Below are 22,282 nucleotides of genomic sequence, written 5' to 3'. Positions count from 1 at the left end.
GGTTCCTCATCTAAACCCGAGAGAGCCTCTCCTCCTTGCATACTCCCCCCTTTTACTTACATGGCTAAGTGAGTCTAAGAAGCCTAAACCAGCGGTGGAGCCAGGATCACACATGCCTGATTCCTGGGCCCCTGCCCTGGCTCTGATCTGGAAGTGGGACACTGGGCCCGCCCCTGCCTTGGGGTCTGTACGCACTGGCCTCCTGTGGCTACTGTCTGAGGACAGGAACCTGGAACTCTCTTTTGTTTCTTTGTCCCCAGTGCCAAGCTGGGGCCTGGCAGGCAGTAGGTGCGCAGCGAGATGTTGGCTGAGCGGGGAAGGGAGTGACGGGATGAGTGACTTACTTTGGGAAAGCAGGAGGAGGTGAGCTTGACCCCTGGAGGTGAGGAGGGTGAACTGGGGTCACAGAGTCCCCAAAGGTTGCACCTCACCTTGCCCCCCTGGAGGCTTTAGTTCAGCCCTGAGGTGTAGCAGGAGCAACCCTGCCCCTCCCTTTGGCTCCACCCTGACGCCTGGGGAGGGGCAGACACCCCTGTGTGTGCCCCTGACACCTACTGTCTCCCTTGGCAGTGCCCTTCCCTGAACCCCAGCTCTTTCCTGCCATTCTTCCGTCTGTGTACACTTGCTGGGTTGCAGGGACGCACACGGACCTCCCTTTCCCTGCCTGCCTCATCCTCCCGGGGGGCTTTGGGTAGGTCCCTCCCCCATCTGAGCCTCAGCTTCCCTGTGTCTAAAAAGGAGGGAGGAAACCCGCCTCGCAGGCTGCCTGCAGCCTAAATACACTCTCATGCTGAGTGGCGAGGGCCCAGCAGCGGGGACACTCAGCGGCTGGGAGGCGGGCATCCCTGTTGTAGGTGGGGAAACTGAGGCTTGAATGGGCGAGGTGATGTCACAGAGTCTGTGTCATGCCAGCTGCTGTCCCTTCTCTGGCTTCCAGGTGGGAGCCACAGTGCCCCATCGCAGGGACACCCCTGATGTGGGGCTGAGGGTCTGGGGTTCTCTGGAGAAGAAGGGAGTCAGTTCAGCTGATGGCAGGCGGCTTCCTCCAGCACTTCAGCTTCTTCACTCCTGCTGGGCTGGGTTGTTGGGGACGAAGGGGTTAATGTGTCTGGGGGATGGGAGGGAAGGAGGAAGAGCAGGAGGAGGAGGAGGAGGAGGAGGAGGCGGAGGAGGGAGGCTGGAGACAGAGTCTGGGGCCGCCCCCCTCCCACGCTGTCCAGCGGCTTCTCCAGGCTGGCTCTGGTTTCCCAGGCAACAGCCCCCAGGGGTCCCCTCTGGCCTGGCCTCAGGGTCAGCTCCTTCCCACAGAGACCTACTCCCAGGGCCCCCTCCCCAGTGCTCCCCACTCTTCCTGCCTGTGGATCCTCACCAGGGGCTCCCTAAGAGGTCAGTGAGGGAGGGCGGGTGCCACCGACTCTGGGCTCAGGACAGAGTCTTCATTGTCTGAGGCTCCAGCCATTGACCAAACTTGGCCCCTGCCCCAGCTAGGCAGGCCCCCTTCTCAGAGCCCCCCTCCCCCTCCCTGGTAAAGAGGAAAGGAAGTTGGAGTCACCCCCACCTTGGGAAGCCCTTTGAGTGTCCATCAGGTGGGTGAAGGAGGAGCTGGGATGTGTGGTCCCTTGCCAGGTTCTGCAGCTCTAGCACCTGCAGGACTGAGGAGGGTCTGGGAGGACGTTCCCCGACCCACCCACTCCCCTACTCCCCCTTCCACCCTGGGCCTGGGTCCTGCCCTTTTGCTCCCAGGGGCTCAGTAGCTGTATGGCCTTGGGGATGCCCCTCAGTCTCTGTCAGCCTTGTTTTCCCCATCTGCTGTGGGAATCAAATGAGATGCAAACTAAAATGTTCGGTATGGGGCCTGGTGCACACAGTGCTTGGAGGCGTCAGCTATTGTCATTTCAAATTTTGTGATCTCAGGCCTGGTGTTCTGGTGGAATACGTTTGTCTTAGACTTAGTTTAGCAGTCTGTAAAATGAGAAAATGCTGTTGGTCCTCAGGGACTGGCAGGAACTCTGGAAAGGAAACTGACATTCATTACAAACCTACCAGCATTGTCCAATGTCATCTTATTTACACCTGCACCTGACAGGTGAGCACAGGAGGCGCTGAGGGGTGCCTGCTTTGGAGCAGGGCTGCTGGAGAGCAGAGGATGAACGTTGTCTGGGCTGGCTTCATACTGAGGCCGGGTTCCTGTCCACGTACCTTATCCCTCTCTTCTGCCTGCGCCCCTCCTGCTGTAGCTCCGCCTGTGTTTTCTTGAAGGCAGCTCCTCCTCTCTCCCCATCTCCCCTGGTGGGCCACTCTCCACCAGGTGGCCCTTTGATCTGAGAAGAGCTGTGGGCATCTTGCTGTCCTGCATGGGGGAGCTGTGGGCCCTCTTCTTGGTCAGGAGGCCCCACCCCACTTCCTGTTCCAGCTCCATTGTGCAGTTTGCATCCCCTTCTCTTCCTTCTGGGTCCTGGGCTTTCAGGACAGGCAGAGGACACCAGGAGGGCTTGTACCCCACCTTCCATCTGTTCTCCCCTCCTCTGGGCTGAAGCCTCACACAAGCAGCTCCCCAGGAGCAGGGATGTCCCGGCCTCCGGGGTTCCTGGTCTATGCCCTTTGGTTCCATGCTGGGTGGGTCCCAAGCAAGGGAGGGTCACAAGCTGTTATCTAGTGTGTGCCCCGGGCCAATCCCAGTGCTACCCATGCTGAGATGGAAAGAAGCCCAGTGCCCCCAGAGAGGTCACAGGCTCTTAGGGAGGACAACAGTTATAATGGGGCTGTGCCTGCAGGCATGTACGTGTCCCAGCACCACCCATGCTCTTTGAAAAGAGCCTGTTGACCCCCTATCAGCTGCACCTCTGAGCTACTGTAACAGAATCTCCAGGTGTGGGCCTGGGACATAAGTATTTTTAAAAAGCTTCACAACTGGAAACCACTGTGTGAAATGGGTCTAAGGAAGCTTTGTAGAGGAGAAATGGGGCTGGATTTTGATGGTTGAATAGGAATTTGCTTGCTGGCTGTGAGAGAGAATTCCATGTGGAGGGAACAGACGGCTTAAGCAAAGACCCGGAGATGTGAAACAGGTCGGGTGGCATGGTCATGGGGCTGAAAGCCATTCATGAGAGCCAGAGCAGAGTTCCAGGCCAGGCCCGGAGCTGCCGAGACCCGAGAGGTCAGTGGAGGGGACGAATCTTGGAGGGCCTTGCTTAGGACCCAGGCTCCATTCTGACAGTGATGGGGAAGAGTTTGAAGCAACAAGCTGAGGTGGCAGGTGTGTTTGTGGAGTGTCTCTGTGGCAGCAGAGGTGGCAGGCAGGTTGGCCTAGCATGTGTCTAATGAGAGCTGAAAGCCAGAGCGACCTCTCAGAGAACACAGGTATGTGGAGGAGCTCCAGTCCTGACCAGCCCAAGCACCTGGTCTTTCCCCCCATTCCCCACCTTCTTTCTCCTTCAGGAGGTGGACCCTGCAGAGGGCCTCTGAGGCCAGAGCTTGACAAGGGTGCCTGGGCCAGAACCGATTCTTGTTTCTCTCTGGGCAGGGCTGGGTGGCCACTGCCCAGCTCAGCCCAGCAACCCAGTTGCTGCTTCCCCTGCTTCTGCCTAGACCTTGTTGGAGAGAGAGGCCGGCCTTCCCTGTCCTCAAGGCATGACTTTCTCAGCCTTCCAGACTTTCAGGGCCCCCAGGTGTTTTCTTCCTCCAGGCCTCATTCAGGTGGAAGAGGGATGGGGCAGCTTGATGGGTGAGGGGTGGGAGATAGTCTTGGGGGGCCCAGCGTGGGACAGGGGCAGGCAGGAGGAGGGTTTCCTGGAGGGGCCTCTGGGCAGATGGTCTTTGAACCCTAGAGGGAGGCGAACTGATGAGCACTTTGACTAAATTAGCCAAGCCAGGAAGACACCTGCTATGATGGGCTGGGCAGCTGAGGGCAGCGGGAGGTGCCAGTGCCGGGCTGCTCTGGGTGGCCTGTCACCGAGCCTAACCTGCTCCGGGCCTCTGGTGGGCATACCCTGCAGTTGGGAGCTGGGGCCTCGCCTCTTCCTCCCATGTCTGAGTGCTGCCTCCTCCTCAGCCATTCCACAGAGCAGCAGGAACGGGAGCTGTTCGGTGTCCGCCTGTCCCTTGGGTTTGGCGGTCATTATTAAAAAGATGACCTCCAAGAGAAGACAATCTGCTATAACCTCACCCCCCAAACATAGCCTGGATAGGGTCCCCATGGTAACGGAGGTCCCTGTCTACCCAGAGCTTACTCCGTGCAGGGCATGGAGTGTAGAATTCGTCACACCCACCGGTGGGTCCTCATTTCATGAGCACAGGATGCTCAGGAGGCAGGTGCTGGTCTTACTCCCATTGTCCCAGTGAGAAAGGAATTAACTGCTGCTGTGGCAAGTGGCAGAGCTGGGATTTGAACCTGAATCATCCTGGCACCAAATCCTATCCTCTAACCATGGCCTTTGCTGTCACCACCTGGAGAGTGACAGCACTGCGGGCAGTGTCCTCCTCCTTTGGACTCAGTTTCCACGTCTGTAAAGCAAGAGCAAGAGCAACACCGCCATATTGGAGCTACTTTCTGATTCTGACACGCCATGATGCTTTTGTGTTAGTTCCCTTTTTAAAGATGAGAATGGGCTGGGTGCGGGTGGCTCATGCCTATAATTCCAGCACTTTGGGAGGCTAAGGCGGGTGGATCACGAGGTCAGGAGATCGAGACTATCCTGGTTAACACGGTTCGTGAAACCCTGTCTCTACTAAAAAATACAAAAAATTAGCCATGCGTGGTGGTGGGCGCCTGTAGTCCCAGCTACTCAGGAGGCTGAGGCAGGAGAATGGCGTGAACCTGGGACGCAGAGCTGGCAGTGAGCTGAGATCACGCCACTGTACTCTAGCCTGGGCGACAGAGCAAGACTCCATCTCAAAAAAAAAAAAAAAAAAAAAAAAAGATGAGAATGGTTATTATTTATTTATTTTGAGACAGTCTTGCTCTGTCGCCCAGGCTGGAGTGGCAGTGGTGCAGTCTTGGCTCACTGCAACCTCCACCTCCCAGGTTCAAGTGACTCTCCTGCCTCAGCTTCTTGAGTAGCTGGGACTACAGGCATGCGCCACCATGTCTGGCTAATTTTTTGTATTTTTAGTAGAGATGGGGTTTCACCATATTGGCCAGGCTGGTTTCAAACTCCTGACCTCAAGTGATCTGCCTGCCCCGGCTTCCCAAAGTGCTGGGATTACAGGCGTGAGCCACCATGACTGGACTGAAGTGGGTACTTTTTAATCCCCATTTTGCAGATGAGTAAACTGAGGTCCAGAGGTAGGATTAACTCATCCAAGGTCTCATAGCTGCTGAGTGGAGCCTTAGTGGTATTGGGTACCCTGAACTCTTTTCTAACCCCGTGAGGATCTGTAGTGGTGGCAGTGGGCTTCTGTGAGCCATCCCCACTCCCTTGTCCACATCCTTCTGAGACTAGCAGCCTGTGTGTGCAAAATGGTGGCCATAGGTCTATGAGTATGGGCAGGGCTTGCTGGCCTGTGTCCTTGTCCCGACACTTCAGAGCCCCGCATTAGTCTGTAGCAAACACCTTCCAGATTCCAGCCCCAAAGGCTAGGGAGGCAGTGTGATCAGAGGATTGAGATGAGGCTTTAGGGTCAGTGCTTGCTGGCTGGAATCCTAGTGTGCTTGTCCTCTTGCTTCTATGACCTAGGAAAAATATTTGCTTCTCTGAGTTTCTGTTTCCTCATCCGTAAGCTGGGGTGTTATGAGAATGAGATGGAATAATGCTAATAAAATGTCAGGCTTTATACATGTTGGTGTCTCTCTTCCTTTCTAGGGAAAGCCTTGCGCTTGGAGGGGAGGGCAGGAATCGGCCCCAAAGGGTGAAGAAAGGGGGAGGACATTGGGCTTTCTGCTCTGGGAGGGAAGGATCCTAGGTTTTGGCCCCAGGGTAAAGAAGCTGCCTCTTTCTGTGTCATCAAATTGTATTTAAGGAGCAATTTGGGCAGGAGGCTGGGCAAAGAGACTCCCTTTTCCCTTCTGTAAAATGGGTATAGGTCTTTCTGCCGCTTCCCTCCTGGAGCTCTTGGGGCAGCAGAGCCCTCAGAGAAAGGCCGAGCAGACTTCAGGGGTTTTGAATGAGCCCACTGGGAGGGGGCTGTGTAGCAGGACAGCTGTACAGCTGTTGTTTGATCTTTCAAGTTGCAAAGGGGTTTGCAGACATACTAGTTTGCTTTCCAAAACCCTTTGCTGAAGCACCAGTTTAGTCCTGAGAGCTTTCAGTGCGGATCTAAAAGGCACAGTCACACGCTTAGCAGAGAGTAACTGGTATCATCAGTCACAGTGAGAAATGCAGGCAGGCGTCGGGGTTCACGTCTGTGATCCCAGCGCTTGGTGAGGTCAAGAATGGAGGATGGCTTGAGCCCAGGAGTTTGGGACCCGCCTGGGCAACAGAGTAAGACCCTATCTCTAGAAAAAATTTTTAAAAATTAGCCAGGCGTGGTGGTGTGCACCTGTAGTCCCAGCTACTGGGGAGGCTGAGGCAAGAGGATCACTTGAGCCCAGGAGTTCTAGGTTGCAGTGAGCCGTGATTGTGCCATTGCACTCCAACCTGGGAAACAGAGACCAAAGCAGCCTCAGTACCTATCGATGGGGGCTATATAAATTAAACCCCCCCCGAAAAAAAAATATACCTACATCAAAGCAAAACCAAACCTACTATGCAGCTGTTAAAAAAAGTGGGGTCAATTTCTATGTATTAGTAGTATTCTGAAATCATCACAGAGATTTAAGTTAAAAAGGCAGTTGCAGCACAGTGGGTGCTGTGTGCTCCTTCTGTATGAAAAAAGGCGTATCTGCAGATATGCAAGTTGGCCCATGCATGGGAAAGTTCTGGAAGGATTCTTGAGAAGTTGGTAACAGTCATCTCTTCTGAGGGACTGCGGGATTAGGGCAACAAGGATGGGAGGTAGACTTTTTTTTTTTTTTTTAATTTTTTCATACAGAGTCTTGCTCTGTCTCCCAGACTGGAGTGCTGGAGTGTGGTGGCACAGTCTTGGCTCACTGTAACCTCCGCCTCCCACATTCAAGCGATTCTCCTGCCTCAGACTACTGAGTAACTGGGATTAAAGGCATGTGCCACCACGCCCAGCTAATTTTTGTATTTTTAGTAGAGATGGAGTTTCACCATGTTGACCAGGCTGGTCTCGAACTCCTGACCTGACGTGATCCGCCCACCTTGGCCTCTCAAAGTGCTGAGATACAGGAGTGAGCCAGCGCGCCCAGCCTGGAGACTAACTTTTCATTGTCTACCTGTTGTATCGTTTGAGTCTTGAAAGGTGCTAGAGTCTAGTGGCTGCTTCTGAGCACAGACTCCAGAGCCCCATGGCCTGGGTTCGAACCCTGGCTCTTCCTACCTTTGTGATCTTGGGCAAGTTACTTAACCATTCTTGGTCTCATTTTCTCATTTATAATTTGGACTAATAGATGTTAATATTTGTAAAGAGCTTAAAATTATGTCTGAGATGTCGTTGGCAATGCAAGAATGTCTACTATTACTAATATTGCCATTAACCTGCATTTCATTTTTGTTTAGTAAGGCAGTTTAATAAAAATAAAGCCTTTAGGAATGGAAACGAAAACAGGAACACAGCCAGTTTGTGGCCTGGGCAGATTAGACCACAGGGCTGGCTGCTTTCCCTCCAGGGTGCATGTCCTCCTCCACAGGATGTCTAGGAGGACAGCCCCCAGCGCACAATTGAAGGTGACAGTAGGGAGCTGGGGCAGGGTTGGCTCCAGGGCCCAGGAAGCTCACTGGAGGCGGAGGTGTCGGCCTCTTGGTGATGTGATCTCCCACTGTGAGGGGAGGGCAGTGCCACCTTGGGGCAGGAGGAACTGTGCCTCTGCGCTGAGCATTTGGGATTCTGTCCCTGTCTTGCGCCATTGGCCTCTGGAGCCATTGCTTTCCTCACACTCATGTGCCAAGGCCAGGTTACCTCCTGCCTGCTGGTCAACCCATGGGGCGGGACAGGGAAAGGCAGAGTGAGAGTGGCCTTCAGCAGGGCCACAGGAAGGGACTGGCAGGAGCAGGCAGACCTTAGGGAGCGGAGCCCGTGCGTCCTGGGCAGCCAGGAGGAGGAAGTAGCCAGCCCCATTTATGACAGTCAGGCATGATATGATTCCTGGAAGGTGGGGGACTGAGCATAACCCTGGACTCTGGGGCCAGAGCTTCACCTGTAAGCTAGAGGGGATGAGGAGGGACACCCAGCAGGTCCCTTGTCACTGGCAACAGGAAGGTCTGTGGCTGCAGGGATTTGGGCTGCACAGCTGCTGGTGTTTCTATGGGTTAATGATTTATGAAGGGTGGAGGCTGGGGCCTTTCTAGGGCTGCCCAGAAATATCTGTCTGAGAGCCACCGGACTGAAGCACAGGTTGTGAGCCAGTGACTCGTCTCCGTGGCTGAAACTGCAGCCCTGACTCCAGCTAATGCAATTTCTGGTCTTCTTTCCACAGGTGTGTAGCTGGGACAGTGCTGGTCTGAGCTGGACCTTGTCTGATGGCTTCCTCCAACCCTCCTCCACAGCCTGCCATAGGTACCGTACCCAGGGCTTCCTGTCCCTCTCATTCCTTCTTAGAACGGGGCCGCAGGGGCCGGCGGAGGGCCTTGCTCTGGAGCGGCGTGGCGCCGGGTGGGAAGTCCGCTCTGCTGGCTGCTGGCCCTGCCTGGGCCGCGTCCTCTGCCTCATGTTCCTTGTCTACAAAATAGAAGTAACTTTCTGCTCACGGAGGAGGTTCTGGGCAAGGGTCAATCCTTTTGCTGTCTCCCTGAGATCCCCTGGAGAGGTGAACACATGGGGGTCTCAGGCTGAAGCTTATAAATCAGGGGTGAGGAACTGAGGTTGGGGGAGAGGGTTGCACCATAGGGTCAGGCCATCGAACAGTGGTAGCATTGCCATGTTGAGTGAAAAAAAGAGAAAGTAAAAGAAAAATACAGCCAGGCGTGGTATCTCACGCCTGTAATCCCAGCACTTTGGGAGACCAAGGCGGGCAGATCACTTGAGGTCATGAGTTTGAGACCATCCTGGCCAACATGGTGAAATCCCATCTCTACAAAAATACCAAAATTAGCTGGGTATGGTGTGGCACTTGTAATCTCAGCTACTTGAGAGGCTGAGGCAGGAGAATTGCTTGAACCTGGGAGATGGAGGTTGCAGTGAGCTGAAATCACACCACTGCACTCTAGCCTGGGTGACAGAACAAGACTCTGTCTTGAAAAAAAAAAAAAGAAAAATACATACTTATACTAACAAAATTATTCATTGTTTATCTGAAATTCAAGTCTGTGTCCTGTATTTCATTTGGCAACCCTGGCACTGGGGCCTCAGATGCTGCAGGTGGAATCCAGGCCCCGCCCGGGAGGAACAGGGCCCAGGGCTGTTTCACCCTCAGCGGCAGCTTCCTGTCCTCTTGTACCACTACGAGAGAGGCAGAATTGCAGATGGTAATGAGTGAGGGCTTTGTCATCAGCCCCATCTGAGTTTGAATCCCGACCCTGCCACTTAGACTGCGGGGTTGGTTAAGTGACATGTTGTCTCTGTGGCTTAGTTTCATCATCAGTAAACATGGGGACAATGACACCCTCTCCCAGGCTGTTGCAAGGTTTAAATATCTGTCAGGCATGGGCTTGGGGTAATCAATTGCTCACGGATGGGAGTGCTTATTATCGCGGGTGTCGGCAGGACAGACAGTACGTGCCCGCACCCCTGGGAGAGCCAAATGACGCATCTCCTCTTCCCTGAGCCTCGGGGTTCTTCTGGGGTGGGGGTGGGGAGCAGCACAGCAGACCTGTCTTCTCTGTGGCGATGGGTGGCTTCCCAGGGTCCCCCGCCTCCTGGACTCGCTTGTATTGGTTCTCACAAGGACCCGGTGTGTCCAGGAACATCAGAGGCATGAGTGACTAGCTCTGGCTGCACCACCCGGGCAGGCAGTTAGGAAGGGCTTCCTGCAGCTCTCAGCTGGGCTGGGCTGGGCCTCCTGAGTTTTCCTTCTGATAAGGAGCAATGCCTGATTGCCTGGGGGGAGGATAGAAGGGGGCCTAGGGGCAAGCACATCTCACCTCCCAATTCACAACGGGGGCTTGGGTCCCAGCATGCATGGCCATGGCCTTGCCCCATCCCGCCCCTGCTGCCGTGGGCATCTGTTCCCTTTCCCCTCCCCACCAAGAGGCCTGAACCTGAACATGGGGAATGAGAAAAAAAATTTATGACTAAGTCAATTCTGTTCTGTTCAGCACACATTTGACAAATATTTATTGTTCCAGCTCTTTCTAATATTGCTGGCTAGTATCATCTGGGTGAACCCAGCTCTTTACCATTTCCTCATTCTCTGAGAGCTTCCCATTACCTTCCCAAACTAAATTGAAATTCCTGAGTAGGGGATTCCTGCACGCACCTTGTCAACTGTCTAGTGACCTTCTTCATCCTTGCGTGTATCTTCAGCGCCCCTGGGGCCCTTGGTGTTTCTTCTCTGTCTTTGCTGTGGCCTCTGCCTGGAATCCACGCTCTAGTTGGAGCCTGTCAGGCCTTTTCTCATCCTTTAAGGCTCAGTGCAAGGGCAGCCTCATCCTCGAAGCCCTTCCTGAAGCCCCAGAGAGCCCCAGCCCCTTCCTCTTGGCACCGTCTCAGTCTCTGAGATTTTAGGTTTTCTCCTGCTGGCTCTGTACTGCCAGCCTCACAGTGAACTTCAGAGGGGAGCTCACAGTCCACCCCTGGACCCCAGGACTGTGTCTTACCTCCATTCCCTCTCCCTGCCCACTGGATGCTGGGAGCTGCTCACTGCATGCATGGGTAACTGAAGCTATTTGTACTCTTTTTTTTTTTCTTTGAGATGGAGTCTCGCTCTTTCACCCAGGCTGGAGGGCTGTGGTGCGATCTTGACTCACTGCAAGCTCTGCCTCCTGGGTTCACGCCATTCTCCTGCCTCAGCCTCCCAAGTAGCTGGGACTTACAGGTGCCTGCCACCATGCCTGGTTAATTTTTTGTATTTTTAGTAGAGATGGGGTTTCACCATGTTAGCCAAGATGGTCTCGATCTCCTGACCTCGTGATCAGCCTGCCTCGGCCTCCCAAAGTGCTGGGATTACAGGCCTGAACCATCACGCCCAGCCGCTATTTGTACTCTTACAGGGAGGAGGTGTAGGCCAGGTACAGTGGCTCACGCCTGTGATCCTAGCACTTTGGGAAGCCTTGCTTGAGCTCAGGAGTTTGAGACCAGTCTGGACAACACAGTGAAGCCCTGTCTCTACAAAAAATGCAAAAAAAAAAAAAAAAAAAAAAAAAAAAATTAGCTGGGCGTGGTGGCGCATACCTATAGTTCCAGCTACCTGGGAGGCTGAGGTGGGAGGATCACTTGAGCCCAGGAGGTCGAGGCTGCAGTGAGCCGTGATCATGCCACTGTCCTCCAGCCTGGGTGACAGAGTGAGCTTCATTTAAAAAGAAAAAAAAAAAAAAGGAGGTGTAGAAGTGACCCGAGTCTCTAGACATGGCTGGAGGTTGCCTCAGGGTTGCCTGAGGCTGGGCCTGGCCTGGGAGTTGGAGAGGACTGCCCTTCTCACCCAGCAGCAGGGACTGGGCTATGACAAGGCTGAAATCATAATAATAACAGTGATAATGGTAGTAATAATATGACAGTGATGATATAACGATGGTGATAATGATAAGCAGAATCATCATCGTAAGAACAGCTAACATTTGGTGAGCACACACCCTGCACCAGGTGCTTTATTTACGTTCATTCATTCCATCCTCCCTACAACCCTGTGAGGTAGTTGCTATTATTGTCCTCATTTTACAGATCAGGAAACTGGGAGTTGGTCAAATAACCCGACACTCATCCAGCTGGTACCTGGGTAAGCTGGAGTTTGAGCTGAACTCAGGTGGTCTGACTCTAAAACCTTAGTCACTGCAGTGACACCATTCACTTATAATGGGAGACCCCCACCCCCACTCCCAGCAGATTCACTCGGGCAACAACCGGGGGGCACTGAGAGGCTAAGAAAGCCCTGTTTAAGTCAGGATGAGCCTGTATCTGGTACCCCCAAAATAGTGGGTGGGGACTTTGTGGTCATTTATTCCAGAATTTAAGCAAATTTTTTTGAGACAGGATTTTGCTCTGTTACCCAGGCTGGAGTACAATGGTGTGATCGTGGCTCACTGCAGCCTTGAACTCCTGCTTCAGCCTCTGGAGTAGCTGAGACTGCAGGCACACACCACCATACCCAGCTGATTTTAAAATTATTTAAACATTTTTACTTTTGTTTATTTTTTTGAGACAGAGTCTCGCTTTGTCACCTGGGTTGGGGTGCAGTGGCACAATCATGGCTCGCTGCAGCCTTGAACTCCTGGGTTCAAGCGATCCCCCCACCTCAGCCTCCCAAGTAGCTGGGACTACAGGTGTATGCCACCACACCCGACTAATTGTCTCATTTTTAGTAGAGACAAGGTCTCACCATGTTACCTGGGCTGGTCACAAGCTTTTGAACTGAAGCCATCCTCTCGCCCCAGGCACCCAAACCCAAAGTGCTGGGATTACAGGTGTGAGCCACAGCACCCAGCCTGTGTTTTAAACTTTGAAAATTGCCACCCATAGACATGACAACAGAGGTGCGTGTGTGTGTGTGTGTGTTTCGTAAACGCTTATCATGTGCCTACTATATGTTGGACATTGCACTAGATGCTGAGGATGCAACAGCAAACAAAACAGACAAAAATACCTGCCCTCGTGAAGCTTATATTTGAGTAGAGGAGAGAGACATCAACATAAATAGCATATAGCATCATATGCTGACAACAGCCATAGAGAAAGGTAAAGTAGGCAGCACAAACTGGGAGTCTCAGCAGGTCTCTGCGGCAGCGTGCAGTAGAGATGCCACAGCATGCAGGGAGATGATGTGCAGTAAAGACCTGAAAGAGAGGAGAGCAGGAGAAGATACTCGCGGGAAGAACGTGCTAGGCCCTGGGGCTGCAAGTGCAAAGGTCCTGAGGCAGGGGCATGCCTGGCACATTTGTGGTACGGGAAGGAGATCAATGTGACTGGAGTGGAGGGAGCAAGGGATGAGCAGAAGATTCTTTGCACATATGTACATGTGTGTGTACATACACACCCACACACCCACACACACCCCCCCACACCCCCACACACACCCACACACCCACACACCCACATACACCCACACATACACCCCACACACATGCCCCCACACACCCCCCTCACACCCACACACACCCACACACACCAACACCCCCACACTCCCCCCCCACACACACCCCCCACACACGCCCACACCACACACCCACACCACACACCCACACCCCCCACACACGCCCACACACTCACACACACCCATACGCCCACACACATACCCCACATACCCCCCACACACCCACACACCCACACACCACACACATGCCCCCACACACCCCCCACACAGCCACACACACCCACACACACACCCCTACCCAATGTGTATATGTAACTGAAACAGAAGTGACAAAACTAATATCGAAATTATACCAAGGTGAATTAATTAGTATCACAATACATTATTTTTTAAACATCTGAAATAATTCAATACCAAATGTATTTTATTTGGTATTATAATATCAAAAAGAACACCCCATATCATTTTACTAATATTAGAATACAATGTTTAGAAACATCTGAAACAAGCAATCCAAACACCTAATGAAATCCTGATTGGGAATCCCCTGATTGAACTTATGAGCTACCAGGGGTTGGGAACTGCATCTGAAAACCACAGATCCAGCTCCCACCCAAGCCCTTTATGTCAGTGCAGGGCAGAATGTCTGAGGGCTTAGTAGATGGGTGTGGAGGGTGAATGGAACTGGGTTCCAATCCATCCCATCCTCTTAGCTGCTGACTGTGGGCACATTGCTTTGCCTGTGTCTCTGGGGTCTTGGGTAAATGGAGGTGATCCTGAAGCTGGATGAGGAAACTGCCCGGGGCACAGCTCAGGCTCTCTCAGGTCTTGTTTCTTGACACCTGGGGAAGGAGTTGGCTCTACAGGCCGCATCGCTGCCCAGAGTCCACCCCTGCTGACCTGGTCTGTGGGGTCCCCAAAGTCCCAGGAGGAGCAGCTGTGTCTCCTCCTCCATGGCCTCAGAGGAAGTTGGGTACTTCTCACTCTGGGTAGGGAGGGCATGCTCTGGGCTTCCACTGCAGTTGAGCAACTGAAGAAGGGGTTTCCTACATCTGCCCCCAAAATATTATGCTTTGGGAACCTCCAGGTCATTGTAGGGGAGTGACTGGATTTTTCTAATCCAAGAGACTGTTGGAATCAGATATGTCCATCTGTCCATCTGTTCATCTGCTGGCCCATCTGTCCATCTCTCTGTTCCAGCCACCTCCTCACCCATCACTCATCCATCCATCTAATGTTTATTGAGCATTTGCTAGGGCTGGGTCCGCAGACCCAGGGACTAGAAAATCCTGTTTGTCCTCAAGGGTCTGAGGCTGGGAGGGGAACAGTAATTGCAACAGCTGTTATTGTCATAATCCTTACATATACAGGCACTGTGCTGAGGGCTATACCTACCCCAGTGGTTCTGATAATGGTGATTTTTGCCCTCCAGGGGGACATAGGGCAATGTCTGGAGACATTTTTGGTTGTCACAGCTGGAGGGTCCCCCTGGCCTGTAGGGTGTAGAAGGTAGGGATGCTGCTAATCGTCCTACAGGGCACAAGACAGTCCCCCTCCCCACCCACAGAAAGAATTATCCAGTCCCAAATGTCAGTGGTACCAAGGCTGAGAAACCCTAAGCTGCACCTCAGTGGACGTTCATGTCAGCCTTATGGGGAAAGTGCTGTTTCTATTCTCCAGTTTGCAGTGGAAACCAAGATTCAGAGAGGCAAAGTGACTTGCTCGGAACCACACAGCTAGCAGGGAGCTCAGACACGGCCATGTGAGCACAGAGCTCATGCCTGAGCTGTGTGGCATGTGCCACGAGAGGACTGCTGAGGGCGGTCAGCTTGGCAGATGTTTAAAACCATAACCAAACTGCCTGTTGGTTTTGCAGAGGGTCTGCATAAGGTAGGGGATGGAGTTACTGAACTCCTGAGGTTCCGTTCAGCCCAGAGTTCAGGAAGGAAGTCTTCTAGGAAGAGGACTGGGGAAGCTCCACGGGGTGAAATGGCTGGAAATGGCTTCTTGTGCCCTCTAGGGTGGAGAATTCATCCCTTAACTCATTTAACAAAAGCGGCTGAGCTCCTGGTCTGGGTCAGTCCAGGACCCACAGTAGAGGGGACAGATAGGTGAGACGTCTGCTCTCAGGGATCCGAGCTTGGTGGGAGTACAAACAAGGGGCGGGGGCAGAGAAGGGGAGGCCACGCCTCCTGTAGTAGGGTAGGCGGAGAGGGTCTCTCTGCTTGAGTTGAGCTTTAATAGGTGAGGAGGACAGGAGTTCATAGTCATGAAGGGGGTCCCCCAGGAGGGGAAAAGCAGGGGATGAGGCCTAGCGAGCTGACCTCCATGCTGCGAGCTTGATGCTTTCTCCTGCCCTAGTCAGTCTGTGCCCTAGTACCTGCAAGCAGGCTGCCTCCAAGTCCAGGCATTCCTAGGCAGCTGTGTTTCATGCTGCTGCACATACCAAATAAAGTGCAGTGGGAAGGAGGCACCTGTCTGTGCGCGTTTGCACACACAAAACACACAGACAAATCAACACAGAAACATACGATAAGCTTGTGCTCATGCATACACACACATTTAAAAAGACCCCTTGCTCACAAAACAGGGAGACAGGAAATAAGAAGAGGAAAGATATACACTGAAGTACTGAGGTGCACAGGCTCGCCCCGGGAGCACACTCCCTTCCCTCCCTCAACTGCCACTTGCTGAGAGACCTAACCCAACCGCCTCCCCTCAGCCTTACCAGCACTGTAGGGCCATGTGGCTTGAGTTTGATGGCTCTCATTCCCTGGCTCAGACCTGAAGTGCTCACCCAGTTCCAGCCCATGCCCATCTACCCCAGCCATCTCTCCATTGACCAAACTTCGGAGATCCTGCAGCCTGGCCAACTCCTCCTCTCTTCCAGGAGATCAGCTGGTTCCAGGAGCCCCAGGCCCCTCCTCCGAGGCGGAGGACGACCCAGGAGAGGCCTTTGAGTTTGACGACAGTGATGATGAAGAGGACACCAGCGCAGCCCTGGGAGTCCCTAGCCTTGCTCCTAAGAGGGACACAGACCCCCCGCTGATCCACTTCGACCCCATTCCTGTCACTGGTAAGATGTTTCTGGGAACTTCCGGTCCTGGGGCTACAGGGAGCATAGAGAACTGGCGGAAGCTCCAGGCTCTCAGGGATGCCTGGTGGCCCCTCCACTGTCCCCAGAAAGCAGGAAGGGAAAAGCCAGTGGGAAGAAGCTGCAGTCTATGGCTTCCCTTGGGAATTTGAAATTCCTAGCATTCCTGCAACATCTGGTGCACTTTGGCACATTGTAAATGGAAGTGGTTGGCCTGAGTTTTGCTTTGGAGACAGTTGCTGCCCAGAGCTCGTGTCTCTGAAGTCCTCCCTGCAGCTTCTCCTAAAGAATCGACACCAGCCAGAAGAGCAGCCTCCCAGAGGTCCCCTCTCCTGTCTGCCTTGGGGAGCTGGCAACCCTGGGGGGCAGGAGGGCCCTGCTAAGCTGGTGTTAAATGGCAGCTTCTGGGCTCTTAGAGTCTGTTATCAGAGAGAGAATCTGGGGACCCGACCAGCTGGAACTTCCTGCAGGCTTGGGGACAGCAGGCTCCTGGAGCAGCTGGGGGTGGAGGGCAGGCCCAGAGCAGGCGGGGCGGCTGCCACGAGTTCTGGCTGGAGTTGGGAAGTGGGACATGGGGTGGGTGGGGGTGGTGCAGGCCAGGTAGGGGAGCTGATGACTGAGCCAGGGCTGGGGGAGGGAGGCGGGGCTCAGCAGGCACCCAGGCTGGCCAGGCCCTGTCTGCGGCGCCCCTGGGGAGGCTGGGAAAGGGGCGGGGAAGGCCTGAGTGCTTGGGGCCAGCCTCTGGCCTGACAGGCTCTCTGTCTGCTCCTCTTTTGCAGACCCAGACCCAGCGGCTGCTCCACCCAGCACAGAGTAAGTGAACCTGGCTCCTTCGCTTTGGCGGTTGGAAACGGGGAGACACCGGGCAGGGGGTGGGGATGGGGTGGAGCTGAGGCCCAGAGGACCTGACTGGTCTTTAGCTAAGGAGGAAAGCATTTCATTGAGGCCCTGTGCCGTGGGGGAAGAGGTCAGTTCCAGAAACTCATGGTACTTTTTCCTTTACTTTGCCCACAAGCCTCTGAAACAGCAGGAGGCAGGCCTGGCTCCAAACCCTGCCTCTGTCCCTTGCTAGCTGTGTAGCCTTGGAGGAGTCACAGAAACTGTCCAAGTGTCAGTCTGTTCACTGGTGAAAGGGAAACAATGAGAGCACCCCCTCTGTTGGGTTCGTCTTGAAGAAGCGAACAGCTGTGTGGTGCTCAGCGTGTGTGTGAGTGTGTGTGTGTGTGTGTGTGTGTGTGTGTAGTCGGGGGGTACTGGGGGTGTTTGAGGGTGGGGGGATGCAGCCCACTGTAATTATTTTTGCAGTTACCATTTGTCTTGCTAATATTCCCAATCCTATATCAGTTGCTGTCAGGGACCCTGCCCTCGGTGCCTGCGAGCCTGTCAGAGGCAGTGTAGTCTAGTGGTTAGGAGCCTGGATGTTGGGGTGAGGGCCTGCATCTTGTCTGTGGCCCCCACACTGGCCATAGGTCCTCTTGTCAGTCAAGTCCCCCTTTGGTTTTCTCATCTGTAAAAATGGGCCATTGGGTAAATGCTTAGCCTCGTGGTAGGTGCCTAATCAAGGCATTTGCTTTTTATCACCGTTCTTTGTCTTCTGCAAGTCACGTCTGGGTTGGAAGGGTAATTGGGCAACTGGGGGTGGTGGGAGCTGAGGCCTCTCAGGACCGGGTGCTTAGAGCCTCCTTGCCTAAGCAGTGGAGGGGTCTAGGCTCCAAATGAATGGCCCAAGCATCTGGAACCCCGAGTTTAAATCCTGACTACCCTGGTGAGGGGAGGCATGTTTGAGCCCTGCTTTGTCTTCCTGGGGTGCCCCAAACTGAGCAAGAGGGGCTGATTCTCAGGCAGGTGTCACCCAGCGGGAGGTTTCAGAGATGCAGATTGCAGGCCCAGGCCCCTGGAGGAGAAGTCCTTCATGTGCTCATTTGCTGTCCAGAGTGGGTGGACTGGGGAGGGTTTCTGCTGAGCTTGCTGCTGTGTAATTAAGGTCAGAATTAGGGGCCAGCCTCTCCTCCCTGATTAGGGACCTGAAATGAATCAGCAGCCATTCGTCCTGCACCTGGGCTGGGAAGGGCCGTGATGGCTGCAATCTTCCAAGGGTTTAAATCTCCAGGGTGGGCCAGGGGTGAGGTTGTGGAGAAACTCAGTCTGGTGGGAGATGCAGATGCGTCAGAGTGGGACAGAGACGGATGCCCAGGGAGCTGGGACACTGGAGGGGATCAAGGGTGGGGCCATGAGGGAAGACTCCTGGGCCAGGTCCTGGCTCAGCAAGTGCGTGGAAATTCTCCATTCAGGATGGCAGAGGGGCAGGAGGAGTGCCCACAGAGGAAGCCCCTGAGCAGAGGCACAGGGCTGGCACACAGGGTGGTCAGCGCACTCGCTTCCTTCAAGCTACCCTCCTAGAGACCCCAGGAGGTAGGTGATGTGCCCAGGGTTCCATGTAGATAAGTACATGCTCATTCAGAACAGAGGCCAAGGCCCCTCTGACACGGAGGCCAGGCGCTTGGCCACCGTGCTTCTGTGCCTCCAGGAGCTCATGCCCTGGTCCCTGATGAGAGGGTGTGGCTGGCTTCATAGGAATGATCTGATTGTGTGTCCATTTTTTGAGGTAAGATTTTTGCCCACTCAGAGATGATCTCTGAGCTCTTGGGAGAGTGGCGTCTAAGCGGTTGGTGGAATGTTCCATAGGTCCCTCATGGGGAGCCTTGCGCAGCAGTGCCCGGTGCGTGATTCCTGGTGAGGTCCCTTCCCTTGACATGAGAGCAGAGCAAAGAGAGCCTCCTCTTCGCTCCCCCAGCATGGAGATCTTGTGAGGGAAGAGGGGTGTGCTGGTCTCGTCACCAGCAGTTACCTCTATGGCGACAGGGACTTTTTGGTTTTTTGGAGGGGGATGTTTTGTTTGCTGCCAAACCTCATGGCTTAGCACAGTGGCAGGCACGGGCTGAGTACCAAAGATGTCCTTGTTGAACGAATGATGGACGGAAGGACAAGAGGGTCTGTGTCTCCGTGGAAGCAAGGAGAAAACTAACAGCATGTCAGGCCAGGTGAAGTGGCTCACGCCTGTAATCCCAGCACTTTGGGAGGTCAAGGTGGGTGGACCACTGAGGTCAGGAGTTCAAGACCCAGCCTGGACAACATGGTGAAACCCCATCTCTACTAAAAATACAAAAATTAGCCGGGCCTGGTGGCGGGTGCCTGTTATTCCAGCTACTGGGGAGGCTGAGGCAGGAGAATCGCTTGAACCTGCGAGGTGGAGGTTGCAATGAGGCGAGATTGCGCCATTTCACTCCAGCCTGTGTGATAAAGTGAGATTCTGTCTCAAAAACAAACAAAACCTATCAAAAAATACCAGCCCACCCCCCAACCTCCAACCAAACGGCATGTCAATAGGGTTTCTATTGGATTCTGACTCTGGCACCTGCAGGGGCCAAGACTGAGGCCAGGGAAGGGAAGCAGGAGTGGTTGTGTGGTCCAAGGCCACATAGCTAGAGTCACCTGACCTCACTGGTGTTGATGGTGCTGTGCTGAGCCACAGGCTGTGCTAAGTGCTCTATGTACATTATCTCTTTTTGCTGTTGTTTGAGACAGGGTCTCACTCTGTTGCCCAGGCTGGAGTGCAGTGGTGTGATCACAGCTCACTGCAGCCTCGACCTTCCAGGCTTGAGTGATGCTCCTGCCTTAGCCTCCCGAGAAGCTGGGATTACAGGCATGTGCCACCACGCCTGGCTAATTTTTTTTTTTTTTTTTTTCTGAGACAGTTTTGCTCTTGTTGCCCAGGCTCGAGTGCAGTGGCGCCATCTCGGCTCACTGCAACCTTTGCCTCCTGGGTTCAAGCAATTCTCCTGCCTCAGCCTCCTGAGTAGCTGGGATTATAGGCATGCGCCACCACGCCAAACTAATTTTTTATATTTTTAGTAGAGATGGGGTTTCATCATGTTGGCCAGGCTGGTCTCGAGCTCCTGACCTCAGGTGATCCACCTACCTTGGCCTCCCAAAGTGCAGAGATTATAGGTGTGAGCCACCGTGCCCAGGCTAATTTTCATATTTTTTTGTAGAGATGGAGGTCTCACTCTGTTGCCCAGGCTGGTCTTGAACTCCTGGGCTCGAGCAATCCTCCCACCTTGGTCTCCCAAAGTGCTGGAATTACAGACATGAACCACTGCATCTGGCCCATATTATCTTATTAGTTATACCCCTAGGAGCCCTAGAAGACGGGGACTATTGAATATGCCCATTTTGCAGACGAGCAGCTGAGGCTTGGCGAACTGAAGTAATTTACCCAAATCTCATGGAGCTAGTAAATGGCAGGGCTGGGACTAGGCCTGTCTGCCCTCAAAGCTGTCTGCTGAGGCCTGCAGGGTTTGCTTCTCCTGGTGGATTCTGAAACAGGTGCACTCATGTCCACCCTGAGCTCTCGCTGGGGGAGTCGTGATTGAAAGAGTAGCCCTGAGTACCCAGCAGTGCCCGGGAAACGTGAGCGCTGCAGATTGCTGGCTTCCTGTGTTTTTCCTGGACTCAGGCCTGCACCCCTCGCCTCTGAGTGCAATAGCCCCATGGACTCCGGCCCCCTCTGGTGTTGTTTGCTTTTCCTGTTTAGTTTTGCCTTTATCCCCCTGTGACCTCCACACTTTTCTGTGGGTCAGCGTTTTGGCTCCTGGCCCTGGTCGCGGGGATTCTCATGGGCTCCCTATAGGTACCTGGCCTACCCCTTCCTGGGCTTTTCTGGATAAGATGATTGTACTGCCTATTGGCCAGTGTCTGTCACTGGAGCCTGGAGCCAGGGGAAGGGATGGGGCAGCCGGATTTTGGGAGAGGACAGGGAGACCCATCCTCCCTGGAGGTACCAGGGACTGAGAGGATCAGGCCAAGAGGAGACCAGGCTCAACGAAGCAGTGTTGGCACAGGATGGAAACAGGGTACTGGTGGCCTGTGCCTTCTGAGACTGCTGGGTGTGGGGGACATAGGGGCTCTTGGGAAGGGCAGGTCAGCAAGGCCGGAGGAAATCTTCAAGGTTTTCCAGATTGCCACAGACCTAGTCTGGAGTTGCTTGGAATCCTGGAATTCTCCTTACATGCGCTGTTTCCCAAATCCAGAGCATTTGAGCCTCCTGTGTCCTGTCCCACAGGGTCCGTGTGGGACGTGAGGCCTGGCAGATACCGGCTTTCTGCCCATGGAGTCCCTCATGGGAGGGCTGTGGGGACCAGGTCCTTCTTTCCATTAAAAATCTTTCTCTGAAGGTCCCTTACCAAATCCTAAATTGGAAAAGCTGGTTTTTGTGTTTTCTTTCCTTCTTTTCCTCCTCCGAGGGTGGAAATAAGGGCTCCCAGTTTCCAATCAGAGCCAGGACCTTTGGATCCCAGGCTCTTTGAGGACGCACACAGTCTCTTCGTTGAAAAAGGCACACACAGGGTACCTGGTTGGCGCATCTCTTCGTGGTATAAATATGCCTTCGAGGAATCCTGTGACATCCCTCCCTTTCTCCCTGCAGCGGTAGGACTCTGCCTCACCATTTTTTATCCCGGTGCCTGGCACAGAGACGGTGCAACAATACTAACAACCTACACGTGCACGGACTTTACAGTTTACATCTTATTTTGATTCTTACAACTGGGAGGCAGAATCACGGCCCTTCCACCCCTTGGAGGTTTCCCCGTCCACATCCCCAGCACCTGCGAATCTGTGGCGTTGCGTGGCAAAGGGACTTGGCAGATGTGATTAAGTGAGGGATTTTGAGATGGGGAGATGACCCTGGGTTATCCGTGGGCCCAGTGTCACCACAAGGGTTGTGACAAGAGGGAGGCAGGAGGGCCAGAGTCAGAGAGAGGTGGGAAGATGCCACGTTGCTGGCCTTGGAAATGGGGGACGGGATTGTGACCAAGGAATGCAGGCGGCTTCTCGAGGCTGGAAAAGATGGGGGATGGCTTCTCCCCTGGAGCTGCCCCACTGAAACCTCGCTTTTAGCGAGAGCACAGCCCTGCCGAAACCTCGCTTTTAAATCTGCGAATCCCTTG

The 22,282-nt window shown here is 53.9% G+C and overlaps 1 protein-coding gene across 21 annotated transcripts in view; it reads left to right on the top strand.

Annotated features, from left to right (window-relative positions):
- ARHGEF10L (Rho guanine nucleotide exchange factor 10 like) overlaps positions 1 to 22,282 on the top strand; it is a 179,668-nt gene that overhangs the window by 53,194 nt on the left and 104,192 nt on the right. For 13 of the 21 annotated variants that reach the window (XM_077972446.1, XM_077972391.1, XM_077972342.1 and 10 more), the window contains exons 2-4: positions 8,477 to 8,556; positions 16,071 to 16,256; positions 17,054 to 17,087. In XM_077972446.1, the coding sequence (XP_077828572.1) occupies positions 8,520 to 8,556; positions 16,071 to 16,256; positions 17,054 to 17,087 (257 nt within the window). In that variant the 5' untranslated portion in view covers positions 8,477 to 8,519. Of the gene's footprint in view, positions 1 to 8,002; positions 8,260 to 8,371; positions 8,395 to 8,476; positions 8,557 to 16,070; positions 16,257 to 17,053; positions 17,088 to 22,282 lie in introns of those variants that run through there. The other 8 variants (XM_077972461.1, XM_077972410.1, XM_077972433.1 and 5 more) reach the window with 3 other exon arrangements.

Source organism: Macaca mulatta, chromosome 1 (assembly GCF_049350105.2).
Source record: "Macaca mulatta isolate MMU2019108-1 chromosome 1, T2T-MMU8v2.0, whole genome shotgun sequence".
NCBI lineage: Eukaryota > Metazoa > Chordata > Mammalia > Primates > Cercopithecidae > Macaca > Macaca mulatta.
This window is presented reverse-complemented; position numbering and strand designations above follow the sequence as displayed.